The sequence below is a fragment of the Syngnathus floridae genome, chromosome 14 (assembly GCF_059516105.1).
Source record: "Syngnathus floridae isolate MCC-2025c chromosome 14, RoL_Sflo_1.0, whole genome shotgun sequence".
Lineage (NCBI taxonomy): Eukaryota > Metazoa > Chordata > Actinopteri > Syngnathiformes > Syngnathidae > Syngnathus > Syngnathus floridae.
Genome location: NC_142426.1, coordinates 7,831,619 through 7,851,269, shown reverse-complemented (window position 1 = coordinate 7,851,269; position 19,651 = coordinate 7,831,619). Strand labels below are relative to the sequence as shown.

The following is a 19,651-nucleotide window of genomic DNA, read 5'->3' as shown; positions in this document are numbered from 1 at the left end:
TGGGTTCAAACCCCTGCCGAGTCATACCAGTGACTATAACAATGGTACCCATTTCTTCCCTGCTTGGCACTCAGTGTAAGGGGTTGAAACGGGGCCCCCCCCCTGCTGCTCACTTATACTCGGGTGCGACTTACAGTCCGAAAATTACGGTAAGTTAAAAAATATCAGAGGAAGTGATAAACAACTGAGGTGATTTGGTTGCATAAGCAAGCCTAACCCTAAGCACAGCAAAAGCGAGAGCAAGCCTAACACAAACCCTAACCCTAAGCACAGCAAGAGCAAGCCTAACCCTAAGCACAGCAAAAGCGAGAGCAAGCCTAACACTAACCCTAACCCTAACCCTAAGCACAGCAAGAGCAAGCCTAACCCTAAGCACAGCAAAAGCAAAGTGTCCATGAGGTGTACCTACACAGGTCATGTAGTCATATAAAGCAGTTAACCAAATGCACCACTTCAATGCACATTACTGACACCTACTGGTTGAAGTCATATGAACTGAAAAAAGAACGAATCACTTTCGGAGGTGATTCGTTCACTCTCGTTCACTGAAAAACATCGTTTATTTGACCGGATCGTTCACTCACGAGCCAACACTCGCGGAGACAACAGAATCAAGTCACGAGTGGACCACCTTTGGCTCACCACTGCCGCTTTTTTTTCCTTCTTCACTCTACCCGTTTACTTGAAATTATCTTTTGTGTGTCTCTCTTCACGTCACGAGATGTGGACGCCGTCTCCGTTTGTGTTGCTGTTGTTTGGCTACTGGCCGCCTGTGGTGAGTTCAATGACACCTCCAAATGACAGCTCGAATCAGCGAAAGTCAAAATTATTATTTTTAATAATAATAAAAAAATGATATGGATAATCCTTCCTACTGCTGCCTGATTTGTATATTATCATATGATAAACTTGTTTTTATTAAATGTAGTTTACATTGTTCTTATTTTATAAATTTATTTATTTCAGCTATTTTTCTAATTATTCTTTATTATTATTGTACTAAAGAGTCTACTGTTAATTGATTTGCTATCTTGACCAATTAAGATGCTCTACAAGTTTATGTATTTTAATTTAACTTTGTTAAAAAAAATTTTGTTAATAAAAGATCAGCATATTTTATTGTTTGTTGACAATAACGTGTCTTTCGCTGTGGCGACCCCTTTGGAAAAAAGCCGATAGGATCCACCACCAATGTGACTTTGTGCATGTGTGTCCAAGCAGACCACTGTGGGGCAGCGGGATGGCTGGCAAGTGTTCGATTCTGCCCAGGATGCCGCCGGCCGCTGTGTGTGCACGGTAGTGGCACCCGGGCAGAGTCTGTGCTCCCGGGATGCCAAAGAACGCCAGCTGCGACAACTCCTGGAGAAGGGATGTGGAAACGCTCATGCACACACAAACGAATAGACGCTGAGTCATTCTCTGTGCTGGCAAATTCTAATGCCTTACTTGTGTCAGTGTGAAGAGACATCAAACATAAATAAGTTGTCAGAAATCATGGATGGACGGACGGATTGAATGAATGACATTAATCCTTAGTTGAATGTTGTTCCCAAGCAGGTCCAGAACATGTCTCAGTCCATGGAGGTTCTCAATTTGCGTACTCAGCGGGACTTTCAGTACATTGTGAGGATGGAGAGCCTCATTAAAAGTCTGCGCTCCAAGTTCAGACAGATGGACTCTGACAGGAGGACGCTGGCCACCAAAAACTTCCAGGTGCTCTATACGGTCCGTCCTACATTGCCACCTCAAACGCTAGAAGATTCCCATGCATATTCCTGACGTCTTTTCAGGAGCTGAAGGAGAAGATGGACTCACTCCAGCCACTGATCCCCGTGCTGGAGCAGTACAAGACGGACGCCCAGATCGTTTCCCAGTTCAAGGATGAGATCAGGAATCTGTCAGCCGTCTTGCTGACCGTGCAGGAACAGATGGGAACATTTGACTATGACGAGCTCAACAAGAAAGTCCTCAACTTGGAAAACCGCCTGAGGAACTGCATGAGCAAACTCAGTCAGTTGGGGGCTCACTATCATACATTGTCATATTTTTCTTAGAATTTCTGTGTGGGTGCGTATTCATGTGTATGTGTGTGTGCAGCATGCGGTAAGCTGCTGAAGATCAGCAGCCCGCTCACAGTGAAGACCTCCGGGACCAGGTTCGGCGCATGGATGACAGACCCGCAAGCTTCTCCTGAAAACATCAAAGTAAGTATTCTTTTTTGTGAGGCAGACTTCGGAAATTTCTGTTGGCAGGACTTTCTTGGCAAGAACATTTCCTTTGAGTGCAGAACTTTTCCTGAAAAAAAAATAAAATAATAAAAGCTTTTTCTCAGGCAAATGCAACTTGCTTCTAAAAAATGGACATATCTTTTGCTGGTGTTGCTGGCCTCTCTCCGCAGGTTTGGTACATGGACGGCTACACCAACAACAAGATCGTTAAGCAATACAATTCCATGGCGGACTTTGTGTCGGGCGTGGAGTCTCGCACACACATCTTGCCCTTCAAGTGGGCGGGCACCAACCACGTGGTATACAACGGCTCGCTGTACTACAACAAGATGCAGAGCAACATCATCGTGCGCTACAGCCTCGAGACGGCCCGCGTGCTGACCCAGAGGGCGCTGGACTCAGCCGGCTTCCACAACGTCTACCCGTACACGTGGGGCGGCTTCTCCGACATCGACCTAATGGCCGACGAGCTGGGCCTCTGGGCCGTCTACGCCACCAACCGCAACGCCGGCAACGTGGTTCTGAGCCGCTTGGACCCAGACACCTTGCGGCTGCTCGCCACCTGGAACACAGAGTACTCCAAGCGCAACGCCGGCGAGGCTTTCATGATCTGCGGCACGCTCTACATCACCAACTCGCACTTGACCGGCGCCAAGGTGTACTACGCCTACTCTACTTGGACATCCTCATACGAGTACATCGACATCCCGTTTCACAACCAGTACTTCCACATGTCCATGCTGGACTACAACGCCCGCGAGCGAGCGCTCTACGGCTGGAACAATGGACACCAGGTGCTCTTCAATGTCACGCTTTTCCACATCATCAAAACCGACAACGACGCCTAAACGCAGACATTTTGTGGTGATATGGCTTTTTTGAGTCCAATACCGACAAAGTAATGAATAATCTGCCGATTAATTGGAAATATGTTATTCCTGTTCTTTATTAAACATAATATTGTTATTCCTCACACTTTTTGTCCTGCATCTGGGCGGCCTAGGTTTGATTCCCGGTTAGGGAACCATATGCAGCCATAGGGGGAAGAGTGTAAGATAAACTCACTTGTGCATCAAAGGGTTAAATGACGGTTGGACATTTTGGAATATACATATAAAGCGTCTACTGTTTTATTTGTGGTGAATATAAAATTGTGATCTGCACTTGTCTACACTGCTTTCTCAGAATGAACATAGCATTACATAATCAAATATTAAATATACAGCATGCACTTTCATTTGTAAATGTCGTTTACATAAAAATGGGACGTGCAAACATCCATTAAAAACACCACATCTGTACAGCCTCCGGGTGCTTGCATATTCATTTGTCAGTACTTACATACAATATATATTTGTACATGTGTAGCTTGTTAAGAAGTTCATCTCAGGTTTTCCTTTTCACCGGCGCGATTTTGACATCCTTGCGTGTACCCACACGGCGTCGCTGCAGAGTGACCACGTCATCCTCCGCCGTCTGCTGCTTGGCGAAGTTGACAAACACCTGCAGGTGTCACACACACACACACACACAAACACACACACATACATTATCGCTATAATTCAATACATAAAACCAAACGTAAACAACACAAAAAAGGTACACCAAACACAATGGTAGAGTACACAAAAGGTACTTACCTGGTCTAACGTGGTCTGCGAGACGGAATAGTCCTGAATGCCGAGTCGCTCCTTGTTGGAGACGACCAGCTGGAAGATCCTGGCCAGCGAGGATGAGGCGATGTGGTACTGTAGCGTGTTGTAATGTTTCTCGCGCCGCACGCACGCCGGGAAGCTGCTCTCCATGAATTCCTCCACGGGCCCCAGGTCAGGAGGTGCACCCGCTTTTGCCGCCTTCATTTTCATGGTCAGCACGTAGCCGTCCCCGAATCTGCACAAAGGAGACGTCGCCCACCGATTTATTCTCGATAGCAACAAGTGACAAATGGCGTCACTGGTTGTCTTACTTGTATTTGAGGTGCTGGATGGTACCCAGACACTTGAAGGTGCCGTTGACCATGATGGCGAGTCGCGTGCACAGAGCCTCGCATTCCTCCATGCTGGTGGACACGAAACAGAGAGAGCTAAAAACAAACTGAGATCATGTGGTTGCACAAGTGTGCACACCCTTGTATAACAGCAATGTGGCTGTGCTCAGAATTGCATTTTCAAATTTATGTTAAATGGGAATCAGTACACATGTGAGTATGTAAAGTGCCTATAATTAACCTGATATTTTTTTGCTTTCTAGCATAAGCTGTAAGATTTTGTGCCAAAAATGACTAGTATTCTCTCCGCCTTGTCCACGCTATCGCGTCTTCATGCTAACATGTGATCAACGACATCATCCAACCTGTGCGACGTCAGCACGACAGCCCGCCCATCACGGATGACACTCAAAATGGCGTTCCACAGGAAACGGCGGGAATGCGGGTCCATCCCTGTGGTGGGCTCATCCTAAAAGTCAAAGATTTGCACAGCTGGAGAAGCACGCAGTGATGCATATAAATAATTTCAAGGAGCCGATTGGCTGACTCACCAAAAGAACTAACGCCGGGCAACCGATCATGGCGATGGCGGTGGACAGTTTGCGTTTGTTGCCACCGCTGTAGGTGCCGGCGCAGCGGCCGGCGTACTCCGACAAGCCCAACTTCTGGATGCCCCACTCTGCCACCTAAAGCAGGGGAGGGTGGTATTATTATTATTATTAATATTACCATAAAGCCCTGCTGCTCAAGGAGGATCAGGAGCAAGACATAGCAAAAATCGGGAATAATTGACACCGTCCCAAAGTGTTTACAATTTTGTTCACGGAGAGATCTCAACTTCTCTGGGCTCATCAGTACAGCACTAATATTGTGGCAAGGTCCTCCTTACCCTGGGGATCTCATCCTCGGGCACCCCCCTGAGGCGGGCGTACAGGTACAGGTGCTCCCTGCCCGTCAGCAACTCGTCAATGGCATCGAACTGCGGACAGTATCCCATATTCTGGTGCACGTCCAGAATTTCTTTCAGGATGCTGTGACACAACATGACAAGTTACACCCTCGACACTCATTTTTCTTCTTTTTTGCTGGCTTTGACGTTTAAATGTGACTTTTACCCTACAGAATGTTAATGAGGGAAAGGAAGAAAAATGTTGGCCCAAAGCCATTTGCAGCGTCTCCACAACCATTTGTTTTCATTTAATGTATTCACGTTCATATTTGTAGTTATTACGATTAGTCACACTCATATTTCAATTAGTGTGACCTTCTAACGTGCTGGATGGCTTCCCAAAAATGGAAATTTGAATCGGAATAATCATCAACAATGGGAGGACTCATGACTGTGGAACCCAATTCAAGATTTTTCTAACCTAACATAAAGTCAAATCCAAATTTAAAGATATTCTTAAAACTTATCCCTTTACCATAAGATGCTTACGATAACCTAAACCCCATCCTAAGCTGAAGGTTTGTGGTTTTATACCTGTAACCAACCACAGTAGCATCCCCGGAGCTGACGTCAGTGTCGCCTGTCAACATTTTGAAGGTGGTCGTCTTGCCGGCGCCGTTGACGCCTAAAAGTCCGAAACACTGAGAAGGCAAAAAGAATGTCAGCTCATTTGCTAAATGATGATAGTCGACTATTTCATGTTACCCGATAATATTCGTTCATTAATTCATTTCATTACTGTGTATTTTTTCTATGTACAGAACTCTGCCTCAGTTGTCTTGAGTTTAGATGGTGTTGCCTACCAAAAAAAATAAAAAAATAAACAGCAAGCTCACCTCACCGGCGGGAACACCCACACAGATCCCATCAACAGCCACCCTTTTGCTGCCCACATAAGTCTGGGAGAAAGAAAGAAATAGAAATAAACAAACGCACTGACTTAGTTTTTACTCATACTTTTAGCATTAAGTTGCAAGTGGAGGCACTGCTGACCTTGGTGAGGTCTTGGATGTGCAGGATGTCCGACTTGCTGCCGCCGTCGTAGATTCTTCGTCGCTCACATGCCACGTCGTCGTCCTCGTCTACCGCCGGGCTACGCTTCCTGTCTGATAACCTGCAAAGACGTTAAAATTGTTTCTATTTAAAAAAAAAAAAAAATCATTGGAAACAACTGTGTAGTCATGATGATGTGTTACCAGTGGTCCAAGAAGAAGCGGTACTGGATGAGGAGGTTGAAAGCAAAGAAGATGAAACCTTCCGCCGCCATAAAGCAAACGTTCCGCCCAATAAAGTCCCATCGGAAGGGGTTGTTTGTGTGCTCCTCACCTGCCCAAGCATACACAATTATCTGACCCGGGAAGATTACAACTCAAGTCACGTGCGTAAAAAAAAAAACGTGATTACCGAAACGGGCGTAAACGTCGGTGACCGCCTGGTTCATGGCCATGTCGATAAGGCCGCGACCCAGACAGAAGTGAGGAAAAACCAGCAGGCCTTTCTTCAGCCACTTGTTGAACATCAGCAGCGACTGATGACACACCGAAAAGTTAGCTAGGGAGTTAGCTAGAGAACTTTTGACCCTGACACAATGTGACTTTCCTTACCCGGTTGTTTTCGAAGAGCTCCAGGATGAAAGTGACAGCGCTGCTGTTGATGCCGATGAACAGGTTGATGCAGGACAGCGACACGTAGGCAGTGCTCGGGATGTTGAACAGGTACGACATGGGGTACATCATGGGCGTCACGGACCACCTGAATGTGCACACCAATTGTTCTGTTAGGTCCTTCTGAAGCATGAGTAGTTTTAGAATACAATGGTAATAATGTTACCCATAGAGCAGGAGCAGCGCTACAAGGGCAGGCAGGTTGGCTGGGGACGTGTAGCACTTTTTGTCAAATGCGACGAAGATGACGACCACCATGGCAGCGCTGATGGAGTAGTTCACCTGGATGAAACACGAAAAGTAAAAACAGAGCAATAATCCCTCAAACTGTTAGGTGTAGCTTCCCCCTCACCATGTCCCAGAAGAAGTTGGACAGCCAGTAGATAAAAGGGCTAACGCCGCTGACAAACTGCAGGTGCTTGGCTTGGCTGGCACGCTCCTGGATGAGGTAGAGGACAAAACTGGCTGGGATGAAGGACATGGCGAAGATTACGCAGATGGCCACCACCGCGTTCACTGATGTGGTCAGTCTAACGGGAGCAAATGAGCCCAAATGGTCAAATTTGCAACTGCCGGCATTCGATTGAGAATTTGTGTGTCTCGGGCTCAGCACTCACACAGTGACCTCGGAAAGCTGCTCCTTGGTGAGGTTTAGTGGGTGGTTGAGGGCGGTGATGCCAAACTCGATGGGCTTGGCACTAGTGGGCAAGAACGCCCGCAGGATGGCGTTGTTGGCTACATTCATGAAGGCCACCATGGCATGCCAGCCTTTGTTGTTGTACCACACCTGCCAGGGAAGAACCATTTTTTTTGTTACTGGTGTGCTCCATTTATTACCGTAATTCCTCAAATAGCGCCCACCTTTACGTTAAATTCACTCTCCATATATCGCAGGAAAGGTCCGAGCTCCCGCATTGCCACTATGGAATTTGGACCCTGCCAGAGGACATTTTTGATGAGCAGGCTTGGAGGAGGTCAAACGACACGCTAACGACTCAAATAACGGCGGGACTTGTTACCGCCGTGATGTTGAGCATTCGCCCAAGTTGACGGAAAACGTTTTCAATGTCTCTGGGCTCCACATCCAGGATAGGAAGCTGTCCTCCGATGGACAGGCCACCATATCTGAGGAGAGAGTCCATTCATTTGGGACACGTGGTTCTATGGATTTTATTTTGGACCTTACCTTTGTTCATTGACCCAGTATTTGCTCTTCAAACTGTGAGATGAATCAGAGAGAAATGAGACATTTACATTAGCCAAGTAATATAGCAATGCAACATTTGACTTCCAGTATTGGAATGCATAGAGCTGAGAATTAAAAATTGCGCATTCACCTTGTTCTGATGACACTTGGGTAAGTTTTGACTAAGAAGTCTGAGATGTTGCGCTCAGTCAGATCCATCAAGGTGTCCCCCGTGGCTTCCAAGCGTTGCACGGGCGGGAGGCCTCCAGCACCAGCGGGGCAGATAGGCATCATGGTTAGCTTTCTGCTGCTGCTGCACAGGCAGGAGGGCGACGGGTTCCTCTGGTTCCATTCCGGACTCTGCAGGATGTTGCTCGTCACGGCATCCACGTCGGGACGTTGCCACTCGGACGGCTCGTGGTCGCATGGCAGCCTGGATGGCAAGTCAAAGGTGGAAAAATGCCCAAAATCCAACTTTTATTTGATTCTTATCAGTTTACCGCCAACACCAGCCTCCTCTGTGCTACTCACCCCAGTGGTTCCCCTTGCATGCATCGGGTTCCAAGACCTGGTTGCCTTAAGAAACGTTCTACAAAGTGCCTCATGGTCGGGTCCAAGGGTTTCTCATTACTGCGTTGGAAAGACAACCATGAATAAGGTCATTGCGGTATTCGAGCAGACCGTCTCAGAAGAACAAATGTGACGTCACATGGCTGGCAACCTGAAGAAGAAGACTTGCGGTCCGTACATCCAGGGGCTCAACGTCAGGCTGGGGTACTCTCCAAAGGGTGGAACAATGGTGGTGAAGATGAGCGCTATGAGGACGAAGCTGGCAGGTAGGACAATCTGAACCATCATAGAAATCAAACCACAACAAATCTAAAATGAAAACCCAAACCACTTTTAATCCAGATTCACATCAGTTTTGTACCTGAAAGACTAAATTCAGAATCTGATCTAGATTACTTTTTATATTGCACACAAATAAAAGTTGTAAAAAGTGGATTTTGATGGAAATAAGGCCAAAAGACCATATTGTACCTGTGCCACAAAGTCTTTGCGGCTTCGAGTGGCGTGATGAAATCTTTTGACAAGTAGCGCGTGAAACTGCTTCAGGATCAGCCAGGCTCCTTTCACCTGCCTTGAGCCTTTGCCAGCGCTGCAGTCTGACGCGGCCTGCAGCGTAACGCTGTTAGCTTGCATGGCATCGTAGCGCTCTGTGGTTGACACACACGCACAGCGTTTAAAAAAAAAACATTTACTAAATATGGACGAGCGATGCAGCGAGGAAGCATTAAACTGGAAGGAGCAGAACTCGGGGCAACTGATGGCTACAAATCATTAGCCAAATAGCATTATTGCCTAAGTCATTTTTTATCTTACTGTTATTTAAAAAAGCTAGGTGGTAAAATTCAATAAAAGCTTCATTTGTCCCATGTCTGACCTTCATCTACTTCCTTTTTCCTTCTCCGCAACATCCAGTCTTCTACAGGTAAGAAGTGACATGGGGAAAAACACAGGTGACAAACACACAACACGTGTGACGGTGGAGGGCTAGAACACGTGGGAGGAAGGTGGTGATCATTACCAGCCGTGGTGGGATTGCTCGCTAATGCCTCGCCATCTGCTGTCACCTTTAGGAAGATCTGCAAAGGTTGTACATTCATGAAAAATATTAAAATACAAATTTACCAACTGTGGTTTTGAGCTCTATTCATAAGGCAGGTGTACCTCCTCCAGGGATGTGTCGGAGATGCCAAAGCTGCTGAGGCCCATGTCGGCGAGGGTCTCCTCCAGCTCCCTGAAGAGGCTGGCGTAGGCGCGGTGCTTGAAGCACCGACTGGGCAGCAGGAAGGTGAGCTCTTGACCGATGGCTTCGATGAGCTTGGCGTCGGGGACGTGGTGGTGGATCAGGCCGCTGATGCTGTCCAGGTTCCCTGCGGACATCACAGATGGGCTTAAGGTGAGGCATTTTGATGCTTTGGTGACACTTGGATCTCACCCTCGAGGACCCGTTCGGCTGTCTGGCACAGGTTTTGGGACTGATCCTTGTGTCTGGTGCAAATGGAGCAGGTGCAGGAACAGTCGGAGGCACAGTCACAGTCATTCTGGCGCAAGAAGACAAATCATTCACAACAATCTTCATAGCTTTTTAAAACGTTCTGATCTAATACAAATATTTCAAAATATATATATTTTAATTTTACACCGAATATACAAATCTGCGTCGAAAAGCTCACCTCTTTCTTCTTGAGGTCCTTTATGCGCCGAACCAGGGTGAGGTAGAAGCCGGCACCAAAGCAGTTCTTGAGGAAGAGCGGTGAGCCACAGCAGTGCAGCTGGCCCTTGGAGATGATGGCGATGCGGTCGCTCAGCAGGTCGGCTTCGTCCATGTGGTGCGTGGACAGGATCACCGTGCGACCTGCACAGCATCCCGTTAACATAAGTAGACAAAATCCTGTTCAACGTAACTTGATCTATTTGTACCGGATCTGTATTTCAACAGGAGGTCCCATATAGACCTCCTGGAATAAGGATCCACGCCGGAAGTGGGCTCGTCCAGGATGACCACCTTGGAGCCGCCAACAAAAGCCATGGCGACCGACAGCTTCCTCTGCATGCCACCTGTTGGTGCAAAACAGAGGCTTGCTGAGCTTTTTCTCATTTCCACACAAAAAAATAGGCAGAGTAACTCCGAACCTGACAGGTTCTGGGCTTCGTCTTCTCGCTTGTGAGGTAGGCCCAGGTCCACCAGCATGTCCTCGACCTCCTTCTGCGCCTCGGCGTGCGTGCGACCCTTCAGCAGTGAGTAGAACAGGATGTGCTCTTCAACTGTCAGGCTGGAAGCCAAACAAAAAGCAGAAATCTCTTTTTAAGTATTATTTTACATTTCAGTGCGAACACAATACTGTCCATTCAAAAATTATTTTAGTTTGCAGGAATTATTATTTTTTTTTATGAATATCAAAACTGAGCATTATTATTACGCTTGTAAAGATAGAAAGCATTTGTTGTATTGGAAGTATTTCAAACACACGTGTGTACCTAATAAAGTGTCCTGTGAGTGTGTCTTCTGTGGCAAGAGAGGTACTCACTGATTGAAAAGGATGTTGTATTGAGGACACATCCCCAAGGAGGACCGCACGGCGTCCATGTCGGTGCGGATGTCTCTTCCGTAGATGTAAGCAGAACCGGACGTGGGCGGGAAGAGCCCGGTAAGGATGGATCTAGACAGAAGACCAAAAAAAATAAATCACAACTTGGGTAAACAATAAACATATGATGGCGTGGTCTTACAAGGTGGTAGTCTTGCCGGCCCCATTGTGTCCCAGGAAGGAGGTGATCTGACCCTCGTAGAAATTGAGGCTGAGGCGGTCGACTGCGGGGCGAGAGCCTCCTGGGAACACCTTGACCAGCTCCTGGATGCAAACCCCCAACTCCAGACCCAATGGATCCGGCTCAAACAAAAGCAGGCCTACCGGGATGAAGCACCTTTGTTGAATTTCCAATTTATTTTCAAAATACGGTACTGTTAAAATTCTTAAATTAAATCACTAATTAATTAAATTAAAGAGGAATTGAAGTACAGTGTTGGTATTCTATCAGACATGTAACATCTCTTTTGACCACTAGGTGAAGCTCTTAGCATATTCTCCACAATTTTTTCCTCACGCTCTTGAAACTGAAGAACAGTATTGGTAGCTTATCAGCCATGTAACATCTCCCTTGTCCACTAGGTGAAGCTCTTAGCATGTTCTCCGCAATTGTTTCCTCACCCTCTTGCCTCCCGGAGGCATTTTCCTCCTCCTCCTTCTCCTCTTGCTCCTCCTGTAGCCTCAGCCACTCTTTCTCCTTCTCCAGGCGCTCCCGTTTGCTTTGGTGCTTGCAGGTTTTCCTGCTGGCTGAGCCGTTACAGGTGTTGCCAGTGTCTGCAGGTGTGCCGCCACTTTCAGGGTCCTTTTCTGCATTGTCCGCTTCTTGTGCAACTGTGAAAGGAATCAGTTATTTAACCATTTAAACACTTTCAAGGTATTGCAGTGACGTGTCTGCGATGTTATTTTTTAGATAAATAATGTTTTCTTTTTAACACATTCATTTTGTGCATTTGTGAACTAGCAATACCTAAGTCATCTGTGGCAGCAGCTGCAGAGGAAGATTTGTGCCAGTAGGAAGGCTGCAGGGGGAAGTAGAATGGCCGACCAATGCCATACTGACCTGCAGAGAATCACAAGAATGTATTGGTTAGTTAGTTATTAGCTGAATAATTCATTTATGTTGCTATTCATATTTGCAAAGCTGTCAAGAAGGGGATATAAGAGTGAGTGAGTGAGTGAGTGAGTGAGTGAGTGAGTGAGTGAGTGAGTGAGTGAGTGAGTGAGTGAGTGAGTGAGTGAGTGAGTGAGTGAGTGAGTGAGTGAGTGAGTGAGTGAGTGAGTGAGTGAGTGAGTGAGTGAGTGAGTGACCATTTCAGAGCACCTCAGTCCCAAGTTCTCACCTGGAAAGACGTTGTCCAGGTACCAGGCCAGGATGCCGTAGAGTATGGCATCCAGCGCCATCATAAAGATGGAGGTAAGGAAGGAGTAGTTGTCCTTCTCTAGCGGGCTGGTCTGGATGTTGTCCCACTGCAGGCCCACGCCCTGCTCCTCGTAGCGTGACAGGTACTCTGTCCCAAAGCCAAACGCCACCTGAGACAGCAGGCTCTGGAGGGGAGATGGGCGAAATCGTCACCATCTTTCTAAAAAGTGTTTTCTTTTTTCTACGTACGGCGGCCATCTTCATGTTGACGGTGAGGCGGTCCTGCCAGGCGTAGCAAAGCACGTGCGGCAGGTAGAGGGTGAAGTAAAGCACACCGCTGCACGCTGCTGCCAGGTTGGCCTTGTTGAAAAAGACGCTCATGAGGAAGCACTGCATGATGGTGGCCACGGTGAACGTCAGCAGGAAGAGGTACACCAGCACCGGGTCGCTGTAGTTCAGCACCTTGCCGCCCTGAAAGTAGGTCATATGGCATGTAGCTAGGTAGTTACGTAACTACTTACTGGTCCAGCTATCATGTTAGTAAGTAGGTTAGTGAATTTGTTATAGTTATCTGGTCAGGTAGCTACAGTATTTGCTATCTCGTTGGTCAGTAACATAGATGCTTAGTGAGCTAGGTAGTTACCTACTAACTCACCACAATGATGGAGGTGAGCAGCATCGTGCTGGCTGCCATGGTGACAAAGCTATCGATGAACCAGGTGCACCAAAGGACACCGTTAGCCACGCCCATGGCCTTGAGGGTCTCCTTGAGGCGCAGCTCCTTCTCCAATACAATGCTCTTCACTGTCATGGACACTGAGTAGATCCACGCCAGCACCATGAACATCGGGAAGCAGCGGTTCAGCGTGATCATGAAGCTGATGGCCGGCCAAGGAGAGGTTACGCTTTGTTAACAAAAATCTTGTAAAAAAAAAAAAAAAAAATCTACTCACTCAGTTAATGAGTTAGCCACGAGGAACTGTTAGGTAGTTACGTAATTATCTATGTATGTACCTAGATATCTTGTGGGTTACCAACTTAGCTATGTTCTCTCTAGATATGTAACTAGCAGTGCAGACTCACAGGTCATCCACGTAGCAAGGGTAGGGCATCTGCTGCACATAGACCCCTAGTGGCCAATCGTGGCCCGTGTGAACTTTAATGATGCCATGTTCGATCATGTCTTGCAAGTAGGCAAAGCCACCCCAGATGTATCTCTGGTCCTCCACGGGGTCCGCCCTAGGGCCTGGATCCCAGTACCTGAAAACAAACAGAGGACACTCGCGACTACAACTCTGTTGTCACCTCCCAATAGTACCAGGATGTAACTCAGAACATCCTCACTGACCTGTCTTTGACCTTGTTTGTGCGCTCCACGGCGTCGATGTCCATGCGGATCTTGTACTTGACATGTGGTGGGAGACTGGTGGTCCAGGGGTATATGTCGGCGAAGACCACGCCGGCCCAGAACTTGTTTTCCTCCAGCAGGTACAAGGCCTGGTGGATCATCTGCGACTCGTCCGTGTAGGCCACAAACTTGTCCAGAGTGATGCACTACAGTCAGGAAAGGCAATGTTACAGTAAGTTTTTTTTAATTAGCTATCTAGCTAGGTAGGTTAGGTAGCTACAGACAAACAGGTACACACTAATTAATATATGCTTCATTCTCACCTCAGCATATCTGTTGATGGTGTGCATGATTTGGTCAGTGACGTTAAAAATGTTCCTCCAGTCAAAGCCGGACATCCCTGCCTGTCGCCATTCTTCTGAGCCACTGTACAGGAAATTGAGGATATCTCTGGTGGTCAGGTTGGCATCCTCCAGGCTCGTGTCCATAAAGTTCATCACCGTGGGGTTTGCCAGTGTGTCCTGTGGCCATGACACATACAAGAATACATCAATGAAAACAAAAATGATCATCATAACGAGATCATTTTAAATGATTTGAGGATATTCCTTGTAGTGTTTGAATATGAAAATTATAGATCATTTTAAGTTTTTAATACTTGCAAGTCTGCAGTGTCTAGTTGTTTACTTGTCAGGCAAAGTTCATAGGCTTCAATTTTAACATTTTTAGTGAGGTGGAATTTAGACATTGAGGAAGTTCATGGTCGTTGTTTTCATAAATAATTTTAGAGTCTTACTCTGATCACATTCATCTGCACGCTGTTGTGGAAGAAAGCCCACAGCTGAGGTCCCACCTCTTCCCACATCTTGGCAATGTTGCGCAGCCTCTCCAGCTCCTCGAAGGTGGTGTTCGCCTGACGCACACACAAAACAAACAGTAAGGATGATTAAAGTGTTGGAGGAGAGGGGCGTCAGAGGGGTCAGTCAGGATGCCGGCAGGCGGGCGGGCGGGCAGGCAACTCCTCCCTTACACTTTTTAATATCTTCCGGGCGGCAGGGGAGTCAGGAGTGTAGAGGATCTTTCCCATCAGCAGGGGCTTGACAGAATTCCACACCGCTTTGGTGACCGGGTTAGACTCCAGCGTCTCCATCAGGCTGTTGCAGAAGCCAGCTGCAAACGTCAACAATATATCAATGGGGGGAGGACATTAAAACTGAACTCAGGAAGATGTTTTGGGTTTTAATTTAGATATTTTGGAAGGTAATTGAATTTCAAAATTATGTTTGGGTCATGATTTGAATTTAAGAAGGTATTTTGGGTGCTTAATTGGATTTGGTTGGCATTTTGAGTTTAATTTGAATTTAGGAATTTAGAAAGACAATTTGGGTCACAACTAGAATTTAGAAAGAAATTATGAATCTTAAATTGGATGAGGACATTTTAGATTTAATTGGGATTTTCCTCATGGGTGACTGAAAATGTTAAGCCGAATGAAGAAAATATTTGTTGGCAGGTTGAACTCACTGGTAGTGTAGTCATACACGTAGGTGTCACGGGCACGGCTGTTGTTGACACCCAGGAACACCTTGTAGTTGTTGTCCTCGTACCAGTTGAAGGAAAGTACACGTGCGCCGCCGCCCTCCGGGTAGCCACAGAAAAGGCTGGACATGGACGCCGTCAGCTCCGAGAAAGAGGCAGGGCCGCCATCGCCGAAGAGCGAAGTCACTGTTTTGATGAGTGCCCGGGAGTTGTTGCGCTGCATCAGCTGATGGGAGGAAAATTATATATATTTTTCCAACAAAATTTGTCAAAAAATATTTAATCACCATACTTTTATTTAATTACCTCAAAATCATTTCGTAATCTTTTTAATATTTCATTGTTTTCTGCTTTATTTGAATTATTTTGTCTCATAGTATTTCCTGACATTTGATTGCTCTGCTTTTTTTCTCGCCGTCTTGGCTTTTGATGATGTCACCCACACATTCCAAAGAATACATGAAGTCAGACAGGAAGCATTTGGCGCCTTTCTGTCACCACGGCGACAAGAAGGTCCCACCTGGCTGGATGTGTCATCTCCGTGGAATGTTAACACACCCACCCGCTATTCTTACTCATCTGGCCTGAAGTGATGATGATGACCCCTGACCCCCCCACCAACCCACCTCACGTATAGAAAATAAGGAAGAGTAATTAAATTTTCATGAGGTTAAAATTGATGTTAAGGGAAAATAAATCAAGGCCTCAAAAACTGTAGACTGGGCCAAACAAACAAACAAACACATCCGCTTCTTGGCAAAGGTAATCAGAGGACCACTAAAAATACAACAGGGGTTAAGAGGCTAATAACAGCCTGCAGGACCTCAGGAGTGGGTGGCTGAAGGGATCGGTTGGGGTGGGATAATACAAGGAGCGGCAGCAGTGCATTGTGGGCAAGCTCACCTCTCGAATCCTCTCTGACGACGCCCTGAGGACGCGACCCCACTGCCGCAGGTCCACCCCCTCGGAAGCGGCGTCCATAATGCGAGGCAACTGAGGGGAGAAGACATGTTGAGTCATCAGCTTTTTCTTTGTCTTGCTGAAGGGAAGTAGGCCGGGGGGTGATGTTGTTGAGAAAGGACGGGAGGGGACGCCAAGACAAATACGCCAGACGTCCTTCCTGGCACATTCCCCACGCTTGCAGCTCAATGAAGAGAATTTTTGGGCAAGGGGAAGTGAGACTGACGAGGGAGCGTTGGTGTGAGGTGGAAAATTGCAACAACGTGCTTCATAGTCCTCTGGAAAGGTTGACTCTAAATATGAGCCTAAAAATTCAAGAGTATTGAGTCATGTTCATAAGTATACAAACTCTGACAAGAATTGTAAAATATTGGCAATTTTATGGAAAAATTACGAATATCATTGCAGTTTATTTAGTCACTAAGAATACATACACTTGGGTTGTCTGTATGAGCGTCTTTTACTGCCCCTTAGTGGTCAAGGTGGGCACACCAAAAGAATTGAATTGAAGCATTAAATCATGACGCAAAAACTTTAATTATTTTACATTCTATTAATTTTTTATTATTATTTCTATTCATTTTGTTATTATTTCAGTGGTGCGCCGCTTCTCGATGTTCTGGTCGGGGGGTGGCGGTAAAATAATTAATGATATCTCTATTAATTTAAATGGCAGAAACATTAGGTTATGAGCATGGTGCACAACTTGTTTAATCTGTCAGCCAAGACAAGACGCTGTGGGTCACTTCTTAGCCTACGTGGGTGGGGCCCAACCTAAGCCCATTAGAGAAACAGGGGCAAGACGGATAAAGCCTGAGTCACCTGCTGAGCGCTTCCAGTCACTTTATTAGGTACACTATTACATCGCAAGTCTCACCAGTTGGAAGATCTTGAAGAAGTCCACGTTGGCGTAGAGCGCATCCTCGATCTTCTGCAGCCGCTGTTGGCTGAGAGCGCACATGGCATTGCGGACGCTGTGGAGGCCGTGGCGGCTCGGGAAGAGGATGAAGCGCTCCAGTAGTGCCTGGCTGCACGCGATGTCCTTCAACTGCAGGTCCGGGATGCCTGATGCGAACTTCCGAGGAACAAGACGCAGAAAATAAACATATACATCAGGTTGATTAAAAAAAAGAAATAACTTTTGAAATGTCAGCTTTATTCTTCCCATCGGATCATTGCACACTAAGTTTACTAAACTGTAGCAGATTGAAGCTACAGTTGGTTGCCATTAGCAATAGCATTAACGTCCACCAAGCCTCACCTGTTCTATTCGGATTTCCGCATTGGTCAACTGGTAGACAACAGACTGGGGGAGCTCGGCATCTCGCAGCAAGAACGCCGTCAGAAGCTCGTCGTCCTTCAGGATGTCCTCGATCTTTAGACCGCGACCTGAACGGATTTTAAGACGGTATCAATCAACTTATTGTGAACCAATAATTTTCATAGGGATTCCCTTGCTATGACTCTCAGATGACTAAGCAAAAAACTTTGATTTGAATTTCTGCCAGTGTTTGGCCAGCATTTGAGATTTCCATCGCACCTGACACGGCAGCTGGATTGGTGCGTAACGTGTCCATGAAGTCGGAGAAAGCAGACACCTCGTGCCACATACGTCTCAGCTGGTGCACCTCCGTGTCGTTAAACAGCTCCAAGATGTCTGTGTAGAAGCGTGACAATCTGAAGCAAAAACAAAAAAAAATGTTAAATGCCGTCCAGTGTCAATAAATAATGACGCGAGTCACTCACATTGAATTGTTATAGTTGGAGACGACCCCTGGAGACTCTCCTCTGGTGGGGTGTCTGAAGCAGGGGTTGTTGGCATTGCAGAAGATGCCCTGGATCCAAGGAAGCACGCCCGCAGACGGCATGGCCTTGTTGGGGAAATGACCTGGAATGTCATGGAGAGCTAAATTAGGCTAAAATATTCGACCTCAGCAAAACTCGTGTTCAAAAGTTTATGAATATCAATCCATCTCCAATTGCGTGCTCTTACATTCATGCTGCTGGTAAAGCGGGTTGGCTTTCCTCAGCCACACCAAACCAACGAACAGCAAAACGGGCCACAAGAGCTCCACCAGGAAGCGAATCTGCAACAAACAAGCGTATTAGCGACAGAAAGTACTTTGAAACAAGATTTGAGTGCGCAAGCATTAATGTTACCTTCTGCCTTTTGCGTAGGGTCCAGTTCTTCCAAAGCAATAGGCGGATTTGAGAGCCCGTCTTCATGGCTCACCTTCAAATGGGGTCATGTGACTTTGCTAAACCTGGGGAAACAAGTCATGTCCTTTTTTTTCCCCCGCAAAACCTGAAGTAAATAATTATATTAATTCATCCAGTATTTAGACAGTTGAGTGTTTACTGCTGTGCCAATTTGAACTCTGTTGCTAACCAAAACAGCAGCATTTACAGAAAGACTTATATTGCTGTAATACTGTAGCTTTTTAATTGTTACGTCATATATTTTTCCAAGTCCCATTATTATGATGATACAATCAAATCAAAGAAAAGATACGATAGCAGGCTGCCATCTGGAATAATTGGTTGTGTTTGAAAGACAGCGCAGAGAAGAATGCAACAAAGTAGCAGGAAATTATGTTTTCCTTTTAGCCGTGTTTACAACACGGCAGATGTTTCGTGAATGAAGATTTAAAACGCAGGCTTTGGAACAATAACATCTATGCGACATTGTAAAAACTTGTAAATCCTGACCAGATGAGATGCAGAATACATGACGAGTAATTTGTTTGGAATGATGCCTACCAGCTATGTCGAGCGTGCAGGTGGGGGATTTTACCTATTGTTTTGTTATGGCTCTAAAGTTAGATTTTTTGTGACGAAACTTTTTTCAAGACAAAAAAATCACAATATTCTAAGATTACCGTAAATCCACAAACATTGAGAGCAAATAAAAGTCTTTGTCAACACACATAAATCAATTTTGCATCCATATTTTTCTTGTGGACACCAAATAAGCAATAGCACAGCAATCGTCCCACATTTGACATTCTTACACAGAGGTTCATGCTCCTGTTGATACAAGACAATAAAAATACAACTGTGTGAATGTGTGTGAAAGTTTTACCTCAGAAGGAGCGCCGGGTCCGAGGTACGCTGCATGTAGACCACCAGGATGCAGGAACAAGGTAGACTGTGCTGCAGAAACACACCCGACGGACGGATGGATGGATGGACGGATGGATGGATGCCACTCTGCTCAGCAGTACGGCCACAGAAACAGCAACGCTCCTAATCTGATTGCTCTAATCTCCCGGCTC

General features: G+C 46.3%; 2 protein-coding genes across 6 annotated transcripts; one reads left to right on the top strand and one right to left on the bottom strand.

The window, feature by feature from the left end:
- Positions 1 to 497: 497 nt before the first annotated feature.
- Positions 498 to 3,529, top strand: LOC148387473 (noelin-3-like). The gene is made up of 6 exons (XM_088395808.1): positions 498 to 775; positions 1,222 to 1,369; positions 1,559 to 1,713; positions 1,791 to 2,010; positions 2,098 to 2,204; positions 2,399 to 3,529. The coding sequence occupies exons 1-6, from the start codon at positions 722 to 724 to the stop codon at positions 3,074 to 3,076; spliced, it is 1,362 nt and encodes a 453-aa protein (XP_088251934.1). The 5' UTR covers positions 498 to 721; the 3' UTR covers positions 3,077 to 3,529.
- Positions 1,416 to 19,618, bottom strand: LOC148387472 (retinal-specific phospholipid-transporting ATPase ABCA4-like). 5 transcript variants are annotated; one of them, XM_088395805.1, is made up of 50 exons: positions 19,459 to 19,618; positions 18,537 to 18,640; positions 18,370 to 18,463; positions 18,123 to 18,264; positions 17,917 to 18,053; positions 17,638 to 17,765; positions 17,254 to 17,451; positions 16,320 to 16,409; positions 15,402 to 15,642; positions 14,908 to 15,047; positions 14,674 to 14,790; positions 14,201 to 14,398; positions 13,878 to 14,083; positions 13,613 to 13,789; positions 13,185 to 13,407; positions 12,779 to 13,000; positions 12,510 to 12,714; positions 12,137 to 12,229; positions 11,791 to 12,000; positions 11,312 to 11,489; positions 11,110 to 11,241; positions 10,715 to 10,854; positions 10,502 to 10,639; positions 10,255 to 10,436; positions 10,017 to 10,122; positions 9,746 to 9,951; positions 9,459 to 9,660; positions 9,056 to 9,231; positions 8,736 to 8,860; positions 8,546 to 8,644; positions 8,166 to 8,447; positions 8,015 to 8,047; positions 7,848 to 7,953; positions 7,690 to 7,764; positions 7,446 to 7,615; positions 7,181 to 7,358; positions 6,995 to 7,110; positions 6,769 to 6,916; positions 6,569 to 6,692; positions 6,361 to 6,490; positions 6,158 to 6,278; positions 6,001 to 6,063; positions 5,699 to 5,805; positions 5,105 to 5,246; positions 4,767 to 4,901; positions 4,581 to 4,684; positions 4,195 to 4,287; positions 3,869 to 4,118; positions 3,570 to 3,731; positions 1,416 to 2,295 (listed from the first exon to the last, which is right to left on the bottom strand). In XM_088395805.1, the coding sequence occupies exons 2-49, from the start codon at positions 18,600 to 18,602 to the stop codon at positions 3,615 to 3,617; spliced, it is 7,065 nt and encodes a 2,354-aa protein (XP_088251931.1). In that variant the 5' UTR covers positions 18,603 to 18,640; positions 19,459 to 19,618; the 3' UTR covers positions 1,416 to 2,295; positions 3,570 to 3,614. The 5 variants fall into 5 exon arrangements, with proteins under 5 accessions (XP_088251931.1, XP_088251930.1, XP_088251932.1 ...); XM_088395804.1 differs by having other exon boundaries at positions 1,416 to 2,190; XM_088395806.1 differs by lacking the exon at positions 1,416 to 2,295 and having other exon boundaries at positions 3,335 to 3,731; positions 9,459 to 9,500; positions 9,603 to 9,660.
- Between the last annotated feature and the right edge of the window lie 33 nt (positions 19,619 to 19,651).

Excerpts from the sequence above, each read along its gene's own strand:
- LOC148387473 (XM_088395808.1), top strand. The coding sequence starts at position 722 with ATGTGGACGCCGTCTCCGTTTGTGTTGCTGTTGTTTGGCTACTGGCCG. Across the intron at positions 2,011-2,097 it reads GAACTGCATGAGCAAACTCA|CATGCGGTAAGCTGCTGAAG; the intron begins GTCAGTTGGGGG and ends GTGTGTGTGCAG. Across the intron at positions 2,205-2,398 it reads CTTCTCCTGAAAACATCAAA|GTTTGGTACATGGACGGCTA; the intron begins GTAAGTATTCTT and ends CTCTCTCCGCAG.
- LOC148387472 (XM_088395805.1), bottom strand. The coding sequence starts at position 18,602 with ATGAAGACGGGCTCTCAAATCCGCCTATTGCTTTGGAAGAACTGGACC. Across the intron at positions 6,693-6,768 it reads AGCTCTTCGAAAACAACCGG|TCGCTGCTGATGTTCAACAA; the intron begins GTAAGGAAAGTC and ends GTGTGTCATCAG. Across the intron at positions 4,288-4,580 it reads GTCGTGCTGACGTCGCACAG|CATGGAGGAATGCGAGGCTC; the intron begins GTTGGATGATGT and ends CGTGTCCACCAG.